This window comes from Tiliqua scincoides, chromosome 4 (assembly GCF_035046505.1).
Source record: "Tiliqua scincoides isolate rTilSci1 chromosome 4, rTilSci1.hap2, whole genome shotgun sequence".
In the NCBI taxonomy this organism is placed as follows: domain Eukaryota; kingdom Metazoa; phylum Chordata; class Lepidosauria; order Squamata; family Scincidae; genus Tiliqua; species Tiliqua scincoides.
Genome location: NC_089824.1, coordinates 131,370,658 through 131,395,595, shown reverse-complemented (window position 1 = coordinate 131,395,595; position 24,938 = coordinate 131,370,658). Strand labels below are relative to the sequence as shown.

The 24,938-nt window shown below is 44.0% G+C and overlaps 1 protein-coding gene across 3 annotated transcripts in view; it reads right to left on the bottom strand.

The window, feature by feature from the left end:
• Positions 1–24,213, bottom strand: part of FNBP1L (formin binding protein 1 like) — a 102,580-nt gene extending 78,367 nt beyond the window's left edge. For all 3 annotated transcript variants that reach the window (XM_066623476.1, XM_066623477.1, XM_066623475.1), the window contains exon 1: positions 24,088–24,213. In XM_066623476.1, coding sequence (XP_066479573.1) covers positions 24,088–24,111 — 24 coding nt within the window. In that variant the 5' untranslated portion in view covers positions 24,112–24,213. The remainder of the gene's footprint in view (positions 1–24,087) is intronic.
• Between the last annotated feature and the right edge of the window lie 725 nt (positions 24,214–24,938).

Below are 24,938 nucleotides of genomic sequence, written 5' to 3'. Positions count from 1 at the left end.
CATGAACTTTAAATACTTCTTAAGGACTGAAACAACTAACAGAAGCAGTTTACATGGCACATTTCTTTCCCATATTTGTACGGCTCAAGGCAACATACATGGAATTATCCAATTTTATCCAAAACAGCATCCTGTAAAATAGGTGAGATCAGTGTTTCCCAAACTATAGGTTGTGGGCCATGACCTAATTGTTGGTGGGTTATGAAACTGACAAACCGATAGCTGACAAGGAAAATGCACTGAGCCTTATAGAAATGGAAACTGATCCACATGTGCAGGTTACTTGCAAGTAGGTAAACATGCCTCAGCTCCCGTCAAAGGCCAAGTGAAGGGGAATGCCAGGTCATCAGAACAGACCTGATCCAATGAACGTGGAGCTCATCAAACACTCCAGAAGGCACCTCCCACCATAGTAAAAAAGGATAAAACAGAGGCTGGAGCAGCTGGTAAGGAAAACTTTTTTTAGTCTCATAAAGCTAAATGGATCCCAATAGAGTCTCATTTTAAGAAGTGGGTCCTGTTGCTAAAAAGTTTGGGAAACACTGGGTTAGAAATACTGATTTAACCCAGGTTATCCAATAAGAATGTGAAGTCCAGCCTTCCCAATTCAAAGCCATATGCATTATACGACATTGGCTCTCCAGCAGAATTACATCAAGTAATAAAATGGAAGAATCATTTTAACACAACCATTTAATAGGTAGTTTTTGTAAACAAGGTAAATAATGCTGAAGGCGAGTTGAAGAAGCAAAAACATTACTAGAATAATTTTAGTTGTATTATTTATAAAACTGCTTTGAGAACCTAGCATTAACTTAAGCCTCATCTGAAATCCGTAGGAAAAAAATGGGATAAATATTTCTTAGTGAAAATACTGCAAATAAAAAGAAAAAAGCTAAGATCTAGAAGAGTGATTTTCAACCTTTTTCATCTCATGGCACACCGACGACGTATAAAAATTTTCAAGGTACACAGTTTGTTATTTTACAAATGACAAGGCATTCCTTGTTGCTGGCATGGGGATCAGATCCCCCAATGGCCCTACTAATAAATGACATTTCCCCAAACTTCCTCTCACATCTGTGGACCATTTGTGGCACAACAAAGTGCTACAGCACACTGGTTGAAAATCACTGATCTAGAAGTTTCCAACAAATTAGGAAAAGCATAGCTAGAGAGCTACTGACATTTCACAACTGCAGTGGAATTATTAAAAACAGACAAGACACGGCTTCCTAAAAGCCTAATGAGAGGAGGTGACATATTAGCAAGAGTCCATTTTCACACCACCAGAAAGTTCATCATTCAATGACTGGCACAAATCCAGATACTCAAAGCTGTTCAAGTAAGCACAAAGTTGAGGCAAACTAAAAAGCTCAGTTTGCAGCTCTCTGCCTTCATAGGAGTCTAGATGGCCAGTGAGTCAAAATTAAGAACTGGCTTCCTGAACAAGGGTCCAATAGCTGCTATTTTAAGGCTATCCTGCATCTAGTTTTTCCCCAAAGGATATAATTGAAAATCCAACCTTCCAAGTTTATTGTTCCTTCCAGTTCACCTTGGCTGGGCAGAACTAACAAGAAAGAGTGAATACCCCTTAAAATAACCTTCTGCCGTCAATGGACCACTGAAACTGACCAAGATTACCAAAACAAAATTAAATGCCCAAATCAGACTGCAGACAATTAAGGTGTCTCCAAATACAAATGATTCAGCTCACATGTAAAGTGCCATTCATCACAACACACAAACTTCTTCTCTCACTCTAGACAAGGTAAAAAGTGTATTATGGCCAAGGACCACAAGTGGTTAGTAATCTAGTCATTATCTTTCTATGCTTCCAGGCAGCAGTGCAAATAAAACTGCAAGGGATGGTCATCAATCTTTCCATTCACCAGGATTCTACCCTCCTGGTCCCATTCTCTGGTTTCCTCTTTCTTATCCTAGCCCCTGGATTACTAACTCTTAGTAATGGGTTAATTACTAATCCCTAGCAACCCATTGCTCATGCCCACTCTCATATTTCTCTCATCCCCCCAGAGGGACTTTCAAACATACAGAGAAAAGGATGCTCCTACTCACACACCCCTTCCATACCAGGCATAAGCAATACTTATAGAAACTGCTTTTCCTCCATGGAGTTGCGATCTTTGTGCTTTAAGCAGGGCTCCCATGCCTTTCTAGAGTGCATGAGAGACAGAAGTATGCTTCAAAAATCTGATGTGAAAAGCTGTACTGTGTCTGCTGCTTCTCTAGCATGCTGCAACTTCCTTAAGGCACTGTAGGTATAGATAATCTGGCAACCCTATTCTTCTGATTATGCTGTTCAATAAAAATGTCAAGTGTTTCAGCTGTGATAGGGCATACTTCAGGGAGAGGCAATGGGTACTCCACTGTCATAAAACAAAGAGACTCCATCTTGCTAATGTAGTACTTGAGCATGATGGTCTCAGCAGTCCTTCTGACTTCCCACCTGGTTACTGCAGGTGCAGTAATAAACCCAAGTGGAGGCAGAGTGACACAGCTAGCAACAGGTCCTGGGACAACAGCTAGCATAGACCAGCGATCATGTATGGGGCTAGAAAAAATGAATGGTATCCTGGAACGTGAACAGATCAGACTGTTACTTGAGTGAGGCAACAGATCCATGTGACAGTCACCTCAAAGAGTGAGGGGTTCAAACATGGACATTTAACTAAGCATGTACTTTTCCACTGAGCTATCGATTTCCATGGGGTCCCCTTTGGTACTGGGCTATATGACTGAGTTGAAGCATTCTAATACAGTGGTGCCTCGCATAACGAAATTAATCCGTTCTGCGAGTCCTTTCATTATGTGAGTTTTTCGTTTTGCGAAGCGCGTTTTCCCATAGGAATGCATTGAAATTTAATTAATGCGTTCCTATGGGCAAGAAAAGTCAGAACAAAGTCAAATTTGGTTTACAAAGTGTTTATTAAGTGCTCTTTAAAGGCATACATACTGTACAGAGGATTTCAAAAACGGGGGGGGGGATGCTGAGTGGGGAGCTTGAAGGCTGTAATCCTGTGCACACTTTCCTGGGAGTAAGCACAATGGGACTTACTTCTGAGGAGACACGCACAGGATTGTGCTCTAAGCTGGGGAGGACACAGCAGCTGCACTCAATTGCTTGCTTCTGCCGTGATCATGGGGGGAAATGTGAAGGAAATGGGGCAGTGAGAGGGTGAATGAGCGATGGGAGGATGCTGAGTGGGGAGTTTGAAGGCTGTAATCCTGTGCACACTTTCCTGGGAGCAAGCTGACATGAAGATCCTCCCCTTACTAGGGTGAACGGGATCATAAAGTGACATGAAGATCCGCCCCTTACTAGGGTGAACGGGATCATAAAGTGACATGAAGATCCGCCCCTCACTAGGGTGGACGGGATCATAAAGGGACATGAAGATCCGCGCCTTACTAGGGTGGACGGGATCATAAAGGGACATGAAGATCCGCCCCTTACTAGGGTGAACGGGATCATAAAGGGACATGAAGATCCCCCCCTTAAGACAAACCAGGACAATAAAAAAAAATTCGTTATGCGAAGCATAAGTCATAAAAATTCGTTATGCGAGTTACCAAACTTCGCACACCACTTTCGTTCTGCGGGTTTTTCGCTGCGCGGGGCATTCGTTATGCAAGGTACCACTGTATATGAAAGGGAAGGAAGGGAGCATATAATGGGTTTTACACCTAGATTACTACAGAAGGTCTCATCTGTGGTTAGCGTGGTTCTGTGATTCTTCTTTGGTTAATGGAGTGGGAACCTTAGATTCTCCACCTGCTGTCTCTTCCCTTTTCCATCTGATGCTGTTGCTGCCAGCAGAACTTCACGGAATAGGCTTTGCTTTCTGAATTCCACATCACATCTCCCAGAGTAAAACTGAAATTCCCACTTACTATTACCCCTGCCACTACCCCTTTCCATTGAGTTACTGGGCAACTCATATGAAGTCTGATATTATTGAAGCTTCCGTTCTCCTTTGCACATATGGCCCCTATGCCCCCAAAAGAGTGGTTCACCTCACAAGAGACAACAATTCAAACCTGATGTGTGCAGTGTTATGGAATTTGTCCATGTGGAACATTCCCACAATGGAACTCAAAGCCTTCTCTGGGTTCTCCATGCAAGCCTCCTGCCCACAGTGTTATGAAGGCTAATGCAGGGGAAGGAATTGTGGTTTCTTTTCAGCTGCTTGGTTGAGAATGAAAGAAATATGTGCATGGGGTTTATGGAAAATGATTGGTACTTTCTATGCATGGGAAAATATGGAGACAACATCAGTTTACAACAGTAGTTCCCAAATTCACAGGCGTGCCACGGGATGTCCCCAGCAGTCTTTTCTTACCGGCTCTCTTGGACGCCATCATCTTGAATCGTGCAAGATCTTGCACAATTCAAGACAGTGGCATCTGGGAGAGCTGGGCAATGACACTGCTTGGTTGTACCGTGACAGTGTACCGTAACTGCGGTAAGTTTGGGAACCGCTGGTTTATAACATTATAACAGGTAAGAATATCCTAATTTCTAGAGACACCGTACTATCTGTTAATGTCACACTAAACTTTGTTTCTACGTTTATCATTACAGTGTTAACTCTGCTGCTTGAACAAATTATTGCGACTACATTATGCTGGTGTGAGAACTGGGGTATCAATTGTTCAGCATACCAGGACCTCAGGATTGGCCTGTAAACCCCTTTTTAGTATATAACAGCTAATTCTATATGTATACAGACTGTTTATGACTGTTAATTTACTTATCAAAGTTCTCTATAATTAGTGAGTGGCAGTTTGCCACACAATACTTGAAACATGTGACATTTTACAGTTAGATTAGAACAGTTATTACAGTTAGAATAGAACAACGTCCATGAAGTGTATTTGTTGCGTACCAACCTATACTGTGTGAATTTAAACAGGTCCTCCCTCCTTTAGCAAATATGTGATAACCAAACTAACAAATACTGTACCAAAAGGTAAACAAGCTTCTTGAGACAAATAGCATCAATGCACTAATGTGCTATGTTTATTGTAAAGGCCCAATACTCTTTAAGAGAGTAGCCTACAAAACAATTATTTAATTAATAAGAGGAATAAGGCAAAGTTCAGTTTTGTTGTACACAATATAAAAGCAGCCACGCAAGAAAAGCATGTTTTTGAGTCATGAAAGATTTGTGCATTTGAAATACAAGCAAAGACTGCCAGTTTATTAGCCTAATTAAAAACAAAAACCAAGCACCATTCTGACAACCAGAAATATGAAGAGCCATCCACCAAATTCCACTGCTGCACAACCTTCATTTAACTGGGAATGGTTCAGGAATGATGTTAAAAATGGTGTTTGGTAGAGCAGATGCTGACACAAGTCACGCTGATTCTGAACCAAACTACAAAAGACCAGGCAAGAATTTATGTTTTGGGAAACAAATTCTATCTGGCAATAAAAGTAAGAATTGAGGGTTAGTAGTTAATGAAACCCTTCTGTTTCCACTGTTACAGAATACTATTCGTCCCTCTTTTCCAGTTCTTTTACAGCTGGAAGAACTAATAATTATCCAAAAAGATGAGTGCACAATTTTTCTGCCAAAACCCCACTGAACTGGGATACGTGCAACTTCGCTGCACAGAGAACAATGGAAGTCCTAGCAAAGGTGACCATATTAAATTCTTTGTTTATTACTAACATTTCACTCTAACAGACTGAGCTACTTGGGGGGGGGGGTTTAAAAAAAAAGTCCCATTTTATAGAACTCTCCTTTGCATAGTTTCCACAGGATTCTATCAAAGTTTCACAGAATACATTCTGTCAATCTCTTATCACTGAACAAAAAGCACCCAGTAGAAATACACAATATTGTAAACTGTATACTACATATTGGGTTGGATTCAAACCATCTCTCAAACTGTCTCACTCTCATGCAAAAAGGGGACGCAATTTTAACTATTCCCCTGTCCTTCTCCAGTTCCCTGCAGCCCCCAAAACTCTGCACCTGAGAGTTACAAAACCATCAAAGATGAAGTGGTACAATATATAGTACAGGAAGCTGGAGAGGGAAAAGAAATAATCAAAAATTGCACTGCTTTTCATCTTTCATGAGCAAACAATTGTGCAAAAAAAAGGGGGGGGATGGATCCAACCCAGTATAAGAATAATTAACAGCACAATAGTGTTTGTAGCACACTCACTTTGACATGCAAAATAAGAAGCATACATGACTTCACGTTCCAACAATATTTTTCCGCACTTTACAGATGCCCAAAAAAGTGTAAGTGTACTAAGGAAAAAAAGTTGCAAGTTGGAATTTAATTAATACATTAAGAAAGCATCTACATTTCCCTTGACATCTTTTCGCTGAAGTTAATAGCAATTATTTAGTATTCATTTGCTAATATACTAAATGCAGATTATGACCCAGATGGAAACAGCCTAATCCTATCTAACTCTTCCCACCCCTCACCCCCCCCCCCCGCAGATGCAGGTGCCCCAAGGGAGTGCTTGTGATATCGGGGGAGGGGGCGGTTGGAGAGGTCTTCTCAGGATAAGGGAACTTTTGTTCATTTGCCCTAGGGAAAGCCTCCACTTTCCCTATGAGTCTCCTCAGTCCTGTACCAGCTGTTTTGTTGGCACAGGACCAAGAATTGTAAGGTAGGGATTGTCAATGTTCTCTCCTACCTACAGACACACACAATAGATTGAATACCAGTCAGATGGGCTCTCTCAACTTCAGGAGTAACTTTACAAAGCATGTAGGTCCTACAGTGGTAATAGAGAACCTGAAAAAAAACTCATGCTAAACACAACCCATTAGTTCCTAGCCAACATAGTCACAAACCCTGCTGTTATAACACATTCTTTGCATTCCCATAGTCTCTTGGTCTCAAAATCAATGTGATTTTTCTTCCATTATATATCAACCAGTGGACACATATATCCAGTACCACTGAATATATCTGACATTCTACCATCAAATAGAACACTTTAGTTTTCTAATATCTTTTCTTTTGAGCTTTCAAAGTGTAAAAATAGAATTCCACTCTCCAAATGGTTGCTTTAAGAACTACTAATAACTCAAGGTCACAGAAACCTGACGACATACTTTACTGCACCGATTTTATCTTCTTCATCTCCAGCTGTGATGGACAATTGCACTCTGAAAAGCCCTTATCTTCTAGATATCATTTTGACAGGTATGTTCTTTGAAAAATTCTTCTTTAATTCTTAAAAGATGGTGAGTGGTGCATGTAAAAATCCTTCTAAACAAATGGGCTAATTCTTTCCTAAACAGTGGGCCCTGGGTACCTGCAGGAAATTGCTTCCTCAATGGCCCACAGATACCGAAACCCACAGATAATGAAATCTGTAGGGGGAGAGGGCCACAATGCTACAAGGATGCAAGGGAGATCCCTTGCACAATGCCAGATGCAAGGGAGGGCACCAGGATGAGGTCTCTTGTTATCTGGTGTGCTCCCTGGGGCATTTGGTGGGCCGCTGTGAGATACAGGAAGCTGGACTAGAAGGGCCTATGGCCTGATCCAGTGGGGCTGTTCTTATGTTCTTAAGGACTCACCTGGGGTCTTCACTGGGCTCCTCCAGAGATAGGTCTCTTCAAAAGGCCTCCCGGATGTAACCAGAAGACACATCTGGTTTGCATTCATGACTTCTGGTTGCATCCAGGTGGTGTTCTGAAGTTGGGGAAGGCCCACGAAGTGGGCTGTGGGTCTTTCCCAGCCTCAGAAAACCTCCTAGACACAACCAGAAGTCACAAATGCAAACCAGAAGTGGTTTCTGGTCACGCCTGGAAGTCCTTCTGAGTCTGGGGGAAGGCTCATGGCCCACTCCATGGGCCTTCCCCGGTCTCAGAACAACTCTCAGATGTGACTGGAAGTGGCTTCCGGTCACATCTGTGAAGCCCTCTGAGCCTCAGGCTCAGCATCTGCAGATGCAGAGGCTGTGAATACGGACAGCCCACTGTGTTGTGCCACAGATATGCCAGCGCAATGAGGGCCCAGCTGGTATGGCAGACCCCGTCAGCAGCTGCTGTTGCACGGTCACTGTTTCAGCAGCTGCAAAGCCACAAACCACCAGTAGCGCAGCATAGGTTGGCCGTCGGCAGGGCAGGAGGTCTGGTCTAGAGGGTAGAGCCTCCATTTGCCTGAAGATTAACATCCACAAGGTCGCCAGTTCGAGGCCACCGGCACCGTGCGACCTTGAAGCAGCTGGCAAGCTGCAGCTGAGCTGTTCCATCTGCTCGGAGCGTGGGAGGATGGAGGCCAGAATGTTAAACCAGATCGGAGTGTAACATCTTGAATGTGGTGGTTCTTGAAAGAGAGAACCTTCTTTCAATTTGTAAAAATCCCTGCGTGGATTTAATAAGCCTGCCTGTGTAAACCGCCTTGAATAAAGTCTTGAATAAAGACCAAGAAAGGCTATATATAAATACTGTATATTATATTATATTATTATATTATTATTTTGCTGGCAGAGAGGCAGGAAAGGCAGGGCTGTGGAGTCAGAAACGTGAAGATAGAAGCAATTTGGGGTGGGGTCAGGGGTTTTCTGTACCGACTCCACAGCCCTGTTCTCTCAGGTTATTATCTAATCAGCAAAAGTTAGCCAACTATTATAACTAGCAGGACTGTTGGTACACCCCAACTCCACTCAAAATTGCTTGAGACTCCAACTCCACAGCTCCGGGGAAAGGGAGAGGAATGGGGGCAGGATGAGATGAAGCTGGCAGCTGCCAGATCCCAAACCCCTGTCCCAGGATCAAGATGACCCCAGCAGGCTCCTCAGAGTTATGCCAGCAATGGTGGATCCCACAGGAAACCACATGGCAGCAGCAGCCAGGAAATTAAGGTAAGCCTTTCTCCCTTACTCCCCTCAATGAGTGTCTTCCTTGGGACAGTGTGCAGGATGCAACTGATGCTGCATCACTGGCCCTGCATCCTATGCACCACTGCTGGATAGGATTGAGCCAAAAATCAAGCTACAACACAGTCACACAGTTTTCTTACAACTAGGAACAGTTGCCATTCTTTTGATGAATATTAAATGCCAACTGTTTCACCACACGGCAAATCAAAGCAGACACTTGCCTATAAGTCGACCCCACAGATAAGTCGAGGGCAAGTTTTGAGCCAGCAATCATGGAATTTTCTATGACCCTCGGATAAGTCGGGGGTTAAACTTAGGGGGGTGTCTGACTATAGTTTTGTCTGATTTTACCCAAGGCCAGATCCTGAAAAATAACCTACCACTAATTCTTACCCAAGAACTGTAGTCTCTAATTTATTAAAAACACAGTAAAAGATCATAAGATACATTTTTATTCTTTTTTAAATTCTGGTCTTCACCACCTTTTTGTAAACACTATCAGAGTAAGTGCACTGTAAACAACATACCAGTGGTTCCCAACCTGGTATTCATGTACTCCCAGGGACACTCAACAGGACCTTTAGGGGTACTTGAAAAAGAATGGAATAATGGCAGAAAAAGGCAGGCCGTGCTCCAGAATGCACGGCCTGGAAGGGAGGTAGCTAGTTGGCTGTGAAAGTCCCACCAATAGCTAGTTTTTGGTCATCAATTCATGTATGCACCAGTGATTGAAAACCAGCACAGTAAAAAAGCTGAAACATAATATGATTAATCAGCCAGAAATTCTCAGCACACATCTGGTGCAAAACAGTTCAAAGGCAGAGTCTTCTGTTCTTCAAACAGATGAAAAGAGAAAACAGTCTGATGAATACATGAAGTCTGGGTTTTCATATGGGGGAGAGGAGGACTTGTATTATTAATTACAAACATTTTGCTAATAGGAAGGGTACAATTTATAGAAATGGGCTGCCAAGGGATATGCAAGTGAAAAAGGTTGAACCATGAATCAAATCCACCTTTAAGGTGTCTGGTGTGTTAAGCCAGAAGTTCTACATACAACATACAACCCATAACACATTACTGGGAGTGTGCAACAGAGAGATGCAGCTGCATATATTTGCAGCCCTTTTTACTCAAAGTAGACCCACTGCTTTCCATGGGTGTTATTCTTAAGTCATGGTGCACTGAATTGTAGCCTGGGAAGGAGGGTCCCATCCTGGTGTTTCCAAAAACAGACCTGCTTTGCAAGCATTTGCCAAGCAGAACCAGGACCAGGCTGCAGAAGAAGGAAGGAGATTAAAAGGTTAACTTTGGCTGTAATTTGCCAGTTGCTGTAGAAATGATCTCTGCCCTGCCTGCCTGGTGCTACCTGCTGCTTGAGAAACTCTGCGCCTGCCTGCCATTTGAGAAAAGAAACTGTTCAGAGTTGAAAGGCTCTGCCCTCTGATTGACCCGGAGATCAGGCAAAGTGAGAATTGGAGCTTGATTACTTGGCAGAAAATTCACGTACTATACGTGAGTATCTATGGTAGTTTAGGAACTACTATGCCAGAGAGATTTGCAAAGATAGTGAAAGTGTATTTACTTCAGGAGAGAAGTGAAAGCTATTTCGTTGAAAGTTGCTGGAATACTCCAGCAACCTGGAAGATTTAATTAATGGAGGGAAAAAAATCTCAGTATTTCCCTGGAAACAGAACCAGAAGTGTCCAATGTCCACAAGGTCAGAAAACAGCTGGAAAGATGTTGACTACTATTGTTAAGCAAAGCTGAATTCAGGGGGAACAGTAATAGACCTCATAATAAGATCTTTTAATCTTTTCTATCATATTTTTATGCTTCAACAAATAATACAATTCTAGACTAAGGCAGCTTTACAGCTAGCCATTCGCCAACTCATCTGGAGGAAATAACAATTCCTTCCAGGCAAGCAACTTGCCAAACCTGTCACTCAAGCGCCCTTTCGATGCACGCGGGCAGGAAGACGGGGAATATATTTGTGGCCTTTTCAGTCCTATGTACAGCACTAAAATAAGGTAGCCAGTTCTGCTATGAAACTCACTGAAAATGTTTTAATGTGAGAATTTACCAAAGTGAAATATATATACACATGGTACTTCTATAAAGGAGGTAAAACTCTCACTCATGAGCACACACACCAAAGATCTACATCAAATCACAACATTTTTAAATTCTTGGCTGTGAACTCTTATCTTTTTCTTCTGAGCGTTAGAGAGTATTCTAACTGAGGTCCTAATGCATGAGCTATTTCCTACACCACTGTCACTTGCAAAGGTTGGACGGTAGATGAATACCACGCGAAAGGCAGACTTCATCCACATTCTTATTACAGGAGTAAACATGATGATCATGACTCCACATGATGTTCCATATTTTAAGCTGAAAATGTGTGTCTTATCAATGACCGTGCACTAATTCAATCCATACTCAATCCAACCTCATGAATGTCAGATATTTGGCAAGTATGCCAAAGCATTCTTCTGGTTGGTGGTATAACACTTCAGTGAGCATTCAACCAGAGAGGATGCCATCTTTAATTAGCATAGTGGACTCTGCCTTACAAAGGTTGCCACATGATCCAAGCAAATGGATCTGAAGAATCCAGTATGAAAGCTCATGGAAGAGATGTACACCTATGCAAATTGTGGAGTTAATTCACTGCCATGGACAAAAATAAAGCTGAATTAGTCCACTTTATCTCTGATGTGGTCATGCAAAGAGAGAGCTGCAGTACCATAACAAAATGGCAGTTGTTGAGGGCTTTACTAAACCCAGTGATGGACAATCAATTAGGAGAGAATGCCCCAACCTTCAGGAAGCCAGCACAAGGTTTATCCTTCATACTTGTGAGGCAGCTGAAAGAGGACATGAACAAGTTGGAGTCTAAAGAACCTACAAATTATATGCTAATGCCAAAAGGCTTTCAAAGCCAGTTACACACAACTTGCTAAGCTTTCACTCATTAACAGGCTGTGACCCGTTACCATTCTTCAATAGCCGTGAAAAGAAATCCTGCAGCAAATTTTTAAACAACCCCATTCTGTTGGTAGTATTGGATGAGATGGGTATTACTCAGAAGTCAAGAGATTTGTGCGCCAAATATATGGCACCCCAAATGTCAGAGCCATTTATCATGCCAGTCTACAACTATTTATTAGGGCAAGAGGGACTTTAAGTACTACCCCTCTCCCCACACACAAATGAAAGATGCTTTAGAGTTCCATATTAAGCATGCTAATCACCAGGCAAAGATCTGGCTATAAGTAGATCAAATGTGGACAGACACTGTTGCTCTGGAATATCTGTTGCCTGGAAGGCGTCCAATGTCTGATCAGTTATCTGTACAAGGTTGCTTCCTGTGTCCGCTGCCTGTCTGAAACTAGCTACCTGCTGGAGCAAAGCAAAATGTAATAAAGCAAGATAAACCTGTTTCAGAAATGATTTGATGTGTACTGCTTCTTGTGGCGGAGATGCAATCAACTGTTCCAATCCTGTTGTTTAACTATTTCATTATTTTTTTTAATGCAAGCAAAACCAAATGCTGATTTCTTCTGCAACACTTGTACCTTTACATAACTGCATATGATTGTATGCAACCCTATTTCCATTTGTCCATTTGTAATATTCCCTTTGTACATACACTAAGGAGTACCAAGTATGGCTATGTCTCTTTTTTTCATTTACAACTTTGTAAGCATCAATATGATCTGGGTGTGCCCTACAAGTTGAAGGAAATTGGCTGGCTAACAAATACATAAACTCAATTCAAACTAATGTAATATTGTAATAGTCTAGTGCAGGGCTCTCCAAATCCAGGCCTAGGGGCCAGATGCGGCCCACGAAAAGCCTTTATCCAGCCCACGGCCAGCCTCTGATCCCCTGAGAGCCTGTAGCCCAGTTGAGCAAATACAAGCAGAGTTGGGCTTGTGGAGTGGGGGAATGGGGGTCCGTTTAAGTGTGTGCTTTGGGTTGCATTGGTGTTTGGAGAAATCCTGGACATTTGAGCCCAATTATTCATTCATCTAAGTTCCATCTCTAATGTATTTATTTAAATTTTATATTTAATTTTTTTTTTCTGGCTCTTGACACTGTGCCAGAAGTTTGTTGCAGCCCTTTGGCTGAAAAGTTTAGAGACCCCTGGTCTAGTGCAGCAGCTCTCAAACTTTATACTGCCATTATCTACCTCATCCACCACAGTGGGTTACAACTCAATGCTCCCTATAGACCTGCAAAGCATTACAGGTGGGCCTGCATTATCCATGAGGTATTCATGGATTCCAGGAAGTATTCCAGGAACCCCCATGGATACTAAACCTGCAAATGATGAAATCCATAGGTCTTGGGGGCCTTCTAATCCTTGGGAGGCAACAAGAGTTGCCTTTTTTCAGAAAAACCAGGTGACCTTCTAAGGTCTCCTGAAGACATCAGAAGGTGTTCTGAGGGCAGTAGACGTCACACATGGTCTCCATATGCTTCAGAATACCCTCTGGCAGTGACTGTAGCACAGCTCCAGTTGCCTCTGGAGTGTCCGGGTCAGGGCAATCCCACAGGTTCAGGACCCACGGATGATCAAATCTGCAGGTCCTGTAACGCTAGGTAGAGTGGGTGGCGTATACTACGAGCCATTGGAGGCCTCTTCCAGGTCACACGGAGCCTACAATCCACTCCATTGGCCTCCATGGGCCTCAGAATGCCTTGTGGTCAGCAAACCAGAAGACACTTCTGGTTGCTTCTGCAAGACATTCTGGAGCCCATGGAAGCCAATAGAGTGGATCACAGGCCTGGCAAGATCCTGAAGTAGATTGGGTCATAACCCATCACACATCGAGACATGACTCACAGTTTGCGAAATACCAGCCTAGTGAGATGCTTTAAAAGGTACTGCAGTCTGAAGTCATTCTCTTGTCATAATTTCTAGAGCAGAGGTGTCAAACTCGTTTCATACAGTGGGTGGAATAGCGTTCATGGCATGTGCTGAGGGCCAGAGGTGATATCATTAAACAGGAAGTGATGTGATTAAGCAGAAGATGGCCAAAAATAAGCACTTTGTTCTCATGCAGGAACTCATTAGTTGCAAATGTCAGAAAAGAAAATATGCAAATATTATTCATATTTTCAAGATAAGAGAAATTCCAGTTACTATGCAAGCTGCCCTTTCAGCAGTGCTGCTTCTGCCAAGGCATCATGTTGTAGCTCAGAGATACTCTTTGAAGTGACGTAGAAACAGCACTGCAGAAAGGACAGCCTGCATGATAATTGGTCTCTCTTGGTGCCTCAGCATCTCCCTCTCTTACCCTCTTGGTCCACGCCTTTCCCTAAATCACACCTTATTTTCTGAGGCCTCTTCCAACTCTTCCTTCCAGACCGTTGGCAGAAGCAGCTATGCTGAAAGGGAGTCACTGGGAGAATCCAATTATCATTGGGTTCATGAAGCAGCTGACAAGCCGAGCTGAGTGATTCCACCTGCTCTTGGTGTGAGCAAGAAGCATCTTGGCTGCCCTCCATGTGAGAGATGGAGCTGCTTGTCAGCCTGTGTGGGAGAACTGAAGGCCAGAAGTGAGACCAAACCAGGAAGATCTATTCTGAAATGTTGTTGGTTCTTGAAAGAGAGAACCTCTATGATCGTAAAAATCCCCTTGAAGGATTTAGAAATGCCTGCCTATGTAAACTGCCTTGAATAAAGTCAGAGGAGTAATCCGATGACCAGAAAGGCGGTATATAAATACCTAGTTATTATCATAACTGGATAAAGAACTTCCACTGGCTGTACCTGCAGGTTTTTATGTTTGACACCCATTCTAGAGGTTCTGTTGCTCAAGCCCTTATAACAATTGACCCATTGAAGATGGAATTTCACTGCCATTTCATACTTAGCAGCTCCTTACCGCCTTAGTGTTCCTTGCCTCCATTTTGCTGTTTAGTTTGTCCAAACCAGTTGGACAAACTGAGCTGTGACCCATTTTCTTTAAAGTAGCCCAGCTCGTGCCATGCAGTAACCCTGGACTGTGAAAATGAGGATGGTACCCACCCACATCTATTTTATCATCCTTTATACCACAGAACTGGTATGTGTACATGCTCACACTGGTAAAGGTTAAAAATGACACTGTGACTAGTCTATTATCAAGGACTGAATAGAAAGAACCTTTGCTTGAGGTAAGGGTTATCACTGCTGTACTTTTCTCTTTCAAGGACTAGCCGAAAAACAAATCTAAGATAAATGAAAATATTTTAGTTGAGGTCTAAAAGATATGTCAAGGATGAGTCGCTTAGAGTGCAATTCTATTAAGTTCACTCAGAAGCAAGACAACTAAGATCCATGGGACCTGCTCCCAGGAAACTGTGTATAGGACTGCAACCTCAGCATCTTCACAGTGATTTCAGCTGGTCTATGGTGGTATTTCATAATCTCAGGCAGTTGATCATCAGTAGCAACCAACTATCCCTTAGAACTGTGGATAATGCAGGCATACAAATATTAGTACGGCTAGCCACTGCAGACAACAGCTTCCCGCTGGATGTTGCCACAATGCAATTATCGCAAGTTGCAAGATGAAACTTCTGAAACCATGCTTAAAGCCTCTTCAAACATTTTGGTGGCTTTGTGGCTACCCGCAAATGCCTACGCATGGCAACAACTCTACTTGGAGGTTGTCAGCACATGTAAGCACCCTGCCATGTGGAGAAGAAACTATTGTGTGGCAACTGGCACCAACCTGAAATTGGACCAATACAGACACAACAAGTAGATTTCACAAAAAGGTGCAGGGCATGAAGTTCCACATACTGGACAGGGAACCACTGAGCTGGTTGGCTGATGATCTGCTTGCTTCTTCCCTCTTCCCTTCCCATCAGCAGAGGGTAGAATCCAGAAAGGTTGGACTCAGGGCAGACAGACACACTTGTATTTAAGCATACAAAAAGCCCACAGCTGCACGTTTAGATCTCTGTCAAGAAGATAGAAAAGTTACCAATAGGCAACACACTCTGCAATTATGCCACGTTGGAGCTTACTATAGCTTAATTTATCGTCGGCTCTTACACTTTCAGAAAACGTGGCAGACTAGAGAGAAGAGCTTTTGTTTGATTGTGATGTTTTTTGTTTGCAAGAGAAGGACGGAAGACTGCTTGACTTTAGCCCTGCAGCAGTCAAGGCAAACCTAGCACCATGACAAAGCATTCCTACTGTCCTGCTATACTGAAGACATATAGGTGTCAGTGGCACAGGACCCAAGACCACTCATGACTCTGTCTTGCTTGCTGCAGGAACCAGGGTGTAAAAACCCTTCAAGGGATCTGGTTAATTCCTCTCCCAAACTCTTGTGGACTTTGGTCTAGAAAGTTAATGTCCTTGTTTTACAATAATTGAATAGTGCTAATTATAAAAATTAATTAAATGTCAAAGCTGTGGATGATGGAAGACAAACAAAGCTTTTTGTTAATACTTTAGAAGTACTTTATTATCGCTGGACCAAACTCTTTTTGACAACAAATGCCCAATCCTACAAGCAGAACCAATTTTTATTATCAAAAGTGCCATATGCTAAATAAATAAATTATCAAAAGTTATTTTTAAGTGGAAGAATTGTCCAAAAAACAAGGTTTGTTCTCTAGGGGTTTGTACATTATAGTAAGAATACTTTCTTCAAAGAAACTCTGCTTGAGACGAACTGATACTTTTCTTAAGTACTGTTTCAGATTTCTCCTTTACTTTTTTCACTATTTATTCTCTCTTTTCCACCAGCGCTCAAGGGGGCCCCAAAGTTCTGGGGCACTGCTTAGAAGCAGTTGGGGCTTGGATAAGAGCTGAAACTAAACCTGGACAGAAGGTCTTCCTGGTTCAGAAGACAACAATGCAGGTACTAGATCTAGAGCTTGCTCTAGATGGCGTAGCAATCCTTCTGAAGGAACAGATTCACAACTTATCCTGGATCCATAGCTGGCCAAGTGGCATCTGTGGCCAGAAGGGCTTTTGATTGGTGCATCGGCTGAGACCAAATGTGAGTTAGACAGATCTGACCATGGTGGTCCGTGCCCACAACCTAGATGAGGTTGTGACACCTCATCCAGACTACTGTAACACACTCTATATGATGCTATCCTTGAAGACAGTTCAGAAGCTGTAGTTAGGGCAGAATGTGGTGGCCTAGTCATGAGAGCTCAGTAGGCTGATTCTGCCATGTGACTGCTCTAGTGACTACATTGGCTGCCTATTTCATTCTGAGCCCAACTCAAGGTGTTGGAAGTGACCTTTAAAATCCTATACAGTACAGGTCTGGAATACCTCAAGGACTCTCTTCCCCCATATAATCCTGCACATCCCCTATGATCATCAGACAGGGCCCTGCTTAGGATACCACTGCCATCTGAAGCCAACGGGATGGGGGCAAGGTATGGAGCCTTTTCTGTTGTGGAACGATGCCTTAGGAACCAACTTCCTGAAAATGTAAGGACAGGCCCTCTCTATATTGTTTCTGTCAGGGTTTAAAAACATTCTTATTTCGCTTGTCTTTCAAGGAGACTGGAACCTCCTAGGAGGGCTATAGGTCTTATTTGCTATCTTAACATCTATAGGTCTCAGTTGCTGTCTTATACTATTTTAATTATATGTTATCGCTGTTTTTACACCTTTTAATCTGTTCCAGTATCATTTTAATTGGTTTTACTTAATGTTGTTTGAATTGGTTTTATTTAATGTCCTTATGAATTACATGGTATTATAATTATACTGTTGTTCACTGCTTTGAGCATTGAAAAAGCATAATAAAAATATTTTAAATAGTTTTCTTAGGCTAGCTTATCATCAAATCAGTTCTTACTAGAAGGAGCTCTCTCTCTTTCTTATTAATTTGCCCCAGGGACGTTTGCTGCTTTTGGAAGCTCAAGTGGCAGCGGTTTTTGAGGAGTGCTTTTTACCTGCTTCAACTGGTATCTCAGTGGTATTTGTTTTTGGAAAAGTTGGACATGGCTACAGTCATATAGGATTGCAGCCTATATCATATTACTCCAGTATTTTCTAAATTTGCACTGGTGATATTCTTGTTTCCAGGCTCCATTCTTAATCTTTAAAGCCTGAAATGGCTTTAGACCAAGTTACTTAGTGGCTGAAATCTACTATATGTTCTTCCTTGTAGGCTCTGATCTACATCAGAAACCCTGGACCAGATGTCTCCACCAAAACGACAGAGCAGGACTTTTTCATCAAGAGTATACAAAATATACACAGAATAACAAGTCCCTATAAGAAAAGTGACACCCCTCCCCAAAAGGGAGATAATTGTTAAAAAAAAAAGAGAGAGAGAGAAGGGACTAGTTTAATAGTTCTCCAAAGTTTAACTGTAAAATATGTTACATGTAATTTTAATAGTATGCTATCCTGTAGAAGAGATTGCAAATATCTTTAAGCACTAGCAGTAACAATGCTCAATGCACACGTCATGCTTGTATCAGTGTGCAATGTTCTAAGGCTCTCTGAGCTCCACCCCACACAAAGAAAGATTATGTTGGCCAGTAAATGCATCTTCATAATGTTATTATAAAACTACTAAAATTAATCTACAAGAGATGCATTTGAGGTCTACCATATGCAATACACATACAAACTGAAGTGTACCAGTTCCATTTATCTCACAAGCTAGCTAGAGATTTTCAACCAGTGTGCCACAACACAACAGTGTGCCATGAATGGTCTGCATGTGTGCCACTGGAGTTTGGGGGAGGGTTGCTTATTAGTAGGGTCACTGAGAGATGTGAGTCCCCCACCATGCAGTGTGTCTTATCAGTCGTCAAAAAACTGATGGTGTGCCTTGACAATTTTAGTGACTAATCAGTGTACTGTGAGGTGAAAAAGGTTGAAATTTGTTAAGCTAGACATACTGTATATTTAAAAACTACTCAGGGCGAAATTGCCTGCACCACTAGTCGAAAACAGAAAATACAGGTGGTGCCTTTGTAATCACGGGGGATTTGTTCTCGTACCCCCCCCCCCACAGATACTGAAAATCACTGATAATCAAATCCACAATTTTTGACCCACCTGCACCCTGGTCACATCCAGAGCCCTTCTGAGCCTCGGAAAGGCTGTGCGACAGAACATTGCCCAGAGTTTTTCTAATGTAGCTTTCTTCTGGAGCTAATGGAGCTTTCTCCTGGCAAAATCAGAAGTCATGTTAAAAGGCTCCATGTCCACGGCCTCACCAAGGCTCAGAAAGTTGCCCAGAGCCATTTTAACACAGTTTCTGGTTTTCAGCAACAACCGGAAGTTGCATTAAAAAGGCTCTGGGTGGTATTTTGAGCCTCGGAGAGGCCATGCCCTCAAAGTTGATAGGACTCGACCTCTCTGAGGCTCAGAAAATCTCCCAGATGTGGCCAGAACAAGATTCTGGTCACGTCTGGGAGGTCTGCAGAGGAGCAATCCAGGGTCTTCAGCATCCACAATAAAGCAAATCCGTGGATGCAACATCAGTGGATAAAGAGGCCCCACCTGTACATATATCATACGTTAGCTACTATAGCATGCAACAGCCCAATCCTAAGGTCTTGGTGCAGTAACGGCACTGGGTGCCATAAAAGCATTGTAAAGTGCTTTTTGATACCCAGATGGTAAACAGCACCAGCAGGAAAAATGGGTACTTCAGATTTCATGATGAAAACTGGAAGTGCCTGTTTTTTCTACTTTTACCATGATAAGAGGTCTGGGGAGCCCTCCGGAACTGACTCCGGAACTGGAGTGTGGCAAGTACGAGTAAAAAATCCCCCTCCAATCCCCAGCAGCAGCACAATCCTGGGGACCACATTGCTGTCATAGCCCCCCATCCCAGTTTGGAAAGCATGGTCTAGGCAATCATAACAAGAGAGGGCAAGCCTCCACAAAGCAATCTATTAAACATCATCTGCACAAATCAAGAAATTGACAACCTGAGAAAGATGTTGCTAAATCAGTAGAAAGATAAATATTCTTTTTCTGTCATCTTTCTAAAAAAATCAAATATTTAGAATCCAAATAGCCTTCATTAAATGCAACACACATTTAGGATTTCAATTTTCATATAGTCTGCATGAAATACAGAAAAGCAAAACTGTTATTGTAGTTTTCTCGAGTAACAAAATCTAGAAAACTCTAGTATATATAAATTAATAATGCTACTTACACACATAATAGCTTACAAGTTTTACAGTGTTTCTTCTTAATCATGCCTGTTTATACAGAACTCACTGCAAGCAAGTATACACAGGATAAAGGTCAGCTTTCAAAAGTCTACTTTAGAGGCATGTCAGTTTATCATCTTTTTAAACTGATAGCATGACTGCCTTTTTGTACACATGGATTACTGAATGAACCTGAGAAAGATGTTGCTAAATCAGCAGAAAGATAAACATTTTTTCTGTCATCTTTTTTAAAAAATGAAATATTGAGACAGCTCAATCAGTTAGAAATATGCTCAAAAGTAAGTTCAATGAAGTTTCTCCCAGAAAAGTGTATATAGGATTGCAGCCAAACAGCCCAATCTTATTCAGCTTTAACGCTGGTGGAACAAACATTCTGTCAGCGTTAACTGCCATAAGGCAGCCTTAAGCACACTCCAACAGCACAGGACACTGCACGCTGGAGGACTACCAGTGAGAACGCCGGAGGAGATCACTGTGGGCCCGCCAACACAGGTAAGGCAGTGAGGGAGGCAGGATGAGGTGGTGGAGGTGGAACAGGGGCAGAGGAGGGCAGAACAAGGCGGCAGTGGGACAGGGGAAGGGTGGGTCAGCTCTGGGAAGAGGGTGGGTTCAGTGGCAGTGACAGCCATGGAATCCTAGCCCCCTTCTTGGACCAAATCCTGTGTGCTTGACCAAGCAGATGAAGGCTTACCCCCCAGGTAAGGGAACAAGTGTTTCCTTATCCAGAGAAAACCTCCATAACTGTTGTCCCGTCCCCCCCACAGGATGTAGCAGTAGCCATTTTGGTGTCGCTGCATTGGTGGAGGGATAGAATTGAGCCTGAAACCACCTGAACTTTTACCTGCATACATACAAAATACAGAATTTCTTATGAAGTCAGTACGTTAGTACACAACATCATAATTCTAGCTAGCAGGATACATAAAGAAAAATACCTTCTTCTAACACATAAGAAGTCCTGGCTAATGTAATTCTGCAAACAAAAGGATGCTTTTTTTTTACACACACATTTGTAGCAGCACATTCTACAGAATATCTGTATTCTACACTGATACAGATATTAGTCTACTGAAGCTAATGTTCAAACTCCAGTAAAACTAGGATTATTCATAACCGTCACAGGCACAAATGACAGGCTCACCCACTGGCCATACACAGGTGAGAAATGTCTTATTTTAATATAGCTCTCCATCATCTTTGTTCCACAAGAACTATATGTATCAACCACTATGGTTTACAATGAACTACCAAGATTATTTGTCTCCTAGGGAATTTCCTATTACTCTAGATACTTCACCCATTTATTGAGCCAACAGAGAGAGCACTCATCTGTCCAACACACCAGTGGCAGCTGGTGTCTTAGGCATCCTGTCATGTTGTTGTTGGTTTCTTGGATTTGTGTTTACACTGGCTTTCCTACCACTGCTGTCATCAGCAAGTTCTAGTCATGAGATTTTTTTTGATAAAGAAAACCATGTACATAGCAGAATGACTTACATGCCTGCTTCTCAGCCAGTCAGGTATCTGACAAAAATCACTACATACTATTGAAGAGATACATTTCTGCATCTAAAAGCAGCACTTTAGGATATTAAATACAGGGTTCCCCACTGACTCAGTTAATGTCAGTGTTTCTCAAACTTTGAGCACCGGGACCCACTTTTTACAATGAGAATATGTCAGGACCCATTGGAAGTCATGTGACATCATCAGGCAGGAAGAGTTTTGACAATTCTCGGCTGCAATCCTACCCACACTTACCCAGGAGTAAGTCCCATTGACTATCTCAGTTAAAAGCATAGCCTGTTCAAAGTCTGTCACATTTCCCCAAACACAGTCACATACCATGGTAGCACCAAGTCTAACAGATTAAAAATAAAATATTGAAATGAACAGGGACCCGGCTGAAATGGGCTTGTGACCCACAGTTTGAGAAACAGTGCTGCAGATGTCTTTTTTTTCTGCCTGATCTCCCAACCATAAGGTTGCAATTAGCAATTCCTCTAACTTTAACCCTGGGGTTCCAATCAAATACAAATGAATGGTTGATTGCAGGTTACTTGGCCGCCTTGCAGCCTCCTGGACTCCTAGAGGACAGGTCCTCTCGTGGACTGAGAACTGGTTGGAGGCCAGGAAGCAGAGAGTGGGTGTCAATGGGCAATTTTCACAATGGAGAGAGGTGAAAAGCGGTGTGCCCCAAGGATCTGTCCTGGGACCGGTGCTTTTCAACCTCTTCATAAATGACCTGGAGACAGGGTTGAGCAGTGAAGTGGCTAAGTTTGCAGACGACACCAAACTTTTCCAAGTGGTAAAGACCAGAAGTGATTGTGAGGAGCTCCAGTAGGATCTCTCCAGACTGGCAGAATGGGCAGCAAAATGGCAGATGCGCTTCAATGTCAGTAAGTGTAAAGTCATGCACATTGGGGCAAAAAATCAAAACTTCACATATAGGCTGATGGGTTCTGAGCTGTCTGTGACAGATCAGGAGAAAGACCTTGGGGTGGTGGTGGACAGGTCGATGAAAGTGTCGACCCAATGTGCGGCGGCAGTGAAGAAGGCCAATTCTATGCTTGGGATCATTAGGAAGGGTATTGAGAACAAAACGGCTAGTATTATAATGCCGTTGTACAAATCTATGGTAAGGCCACACCTGGAGTATTGTGTCCAGTTCTGGTCGCCGCATCTCAAAAAAGACATAGTGGAAATGGAAAAGGTGCAAAAGAGAGCGACTAAGATGATTTCGGGGCTGGGGCACCTTCCTTATGAGGAAAGGCTACGGCGTTTGGGCCTCTTCAGCCTAGAAAAGAGACGCCTGAGGGGGGACATGATTGAGACATACAAAATTATGCAGGGGATGGACAGAGTGGATAGGGAGATGCTCTTTACACTCTCACATAATACCAGAACCAGGGGACATCCACTAAAATTGAGTGTTAGGCGGGTTAGGACAGACAAAAGAAAATATTTCTTTACTCAGCGTGTGGTCGGTCTGTGGAACTCCTTGCCACAGGATGTGGTGCTGGCGTCTAGCCTAGACGCCTTTAAAAGGGGATTGGACAAGTTTCTGGAGGAAAAATCCATTACAGGGTACAAGCCATGATGCGTATGCGCAACCTCCTGATTTTAGAAATGGGTTATGTCAGAATGCCAGATGTAGGGGAGGGCACCAGGATGAGGTCTCTTGTTATCTGGTGTGCTCCCTGGGGCATTTGGTGGGCCGCTGTGAGATACAGGAAGCTGGACTAGATGGGCCTATGGCCTGATCCAGTGGGGCTGTTCTTATGTTCTTATGTTCCTACGTCAGCCAACCTCTCTGGCTGCCTGACACACCTCCTCTGCTGCATGAGTGATAGCCCTTCCCCACTGGCACAGCATTGTCTAGCCAGATCCAGGGCGCAGCTGACTCAGGGCCAAAGGGAGCGAGCAAACCCGGGAGACCTTTCCACCTCTCCGCGTTCCGTCCTCAGAAGATGCTTGTGGTCCCACTGGCTGATCTCCCCAGCAGGGGTGCGCTCAGCAAGGGTCAGCACCAGCCTGCGTCCGGCCGGCTCTTCTTTGTCTCAGGGAGGAAGCAAAGCCTACAAGGCACCGATCCCACTCCCCAGTCCCCCCAATACAGAAAGGGGGGGTACCGTGTCCTCGCCCTCTCCATTAGCTCTCCAGTGGAAGCGCCTTTACGCACCAGGGACCCCCGCAGGGAAGAAAGCAGACCCAGAGACGCCCCCCCACTGGGATCGCTCTGGATGCTCAGCCCCCCCCCAAATCAGGCTGTGCTGCTCCTTGAGACCCCACCCCCCTCCCTGGCCATCCACCAGAGAAGCGCCCACCACCCCCAGCGCCACCGCGCCCCTTTACGCAGCAGCCCAGCCAGTGCCCCGCCTCCCCCAGCGCGAAGGGGCTGCCCCAGGGGAGCCCCAAGGGGAGCCACGCCGGCCTGACCTGCCGACGTGGGAGCAGCGCCCCAGGCACACTGTAGGGGAGGGGGCGCGCGCGCCCCGGGGACTCACCCACAGCTCCGTGCCCCAGCTCATGGCGACGCCGCTGGCCGCCCGCCGCCGGCGCTCCTTTGTGGCTCTGCCTCCTGTCACCTTCTCCTGCCGCCGGGGAGGGGACGACGCCCCAGAGCCACGCCGCGCCTCTCCCTCCTGGCCCCGCCGCAGCCCAAGCACCGGGCGCTGGAGAAGCAGTCCCCCCTTGGCGCCTGGAAGACGGACGGAGACACGGCGGCGGAGGCGACAACGGCGACCGAAGCCCAGCTCCGCCTTGCTGAGGGATGGGGACTGGGAGGAGGAGAGGAGGAAGCGCGGTGGAAGCTGGGAGAGGGGCGGGCTCGGCCGCTCCTTGGGGAGGACCGGGACGAAGCGCGCGGCGCTCCCAGGCACGTCCTGCGCTTCCCTCCTCTGCGCAGTGAGGTGGCAGACCGAGAGCCCAAGCTCGGCATGTCTACTCAGGAGTAAGTGCCATTATAGTCAGTGAGGCGTACCCCCAGGAAAATGGGGCTAGGAGAAGCACCTGAGAGCCCAGCTCAGGCATGTTTACTCAGAAGTAAGGCCATTATAGTCAATGGGGCTTACTCCCAAGAAAGCCCCAAGAGAGGATTGCAGAGCCCAAGTCCGTGCCTGTCTACCCAGCCCATCAAAGTCAATGGGGCTTACTCCCAGGAAAGTGGACAGGGCTGCAGCCTGAGTGCCCAATCCTAGCATGTCTACTCACAAGTAAGTCCCATTCACTATAATTCACTGAGTAGACATGGATAGGATTGGGCTCCAAGGCTGCAATCCTAACCACACTGACCTGGAAGTAAGCTCCATTGACTATAATGGGACTCACTTCTGAGTGGACATGCTAGGATTGGGTT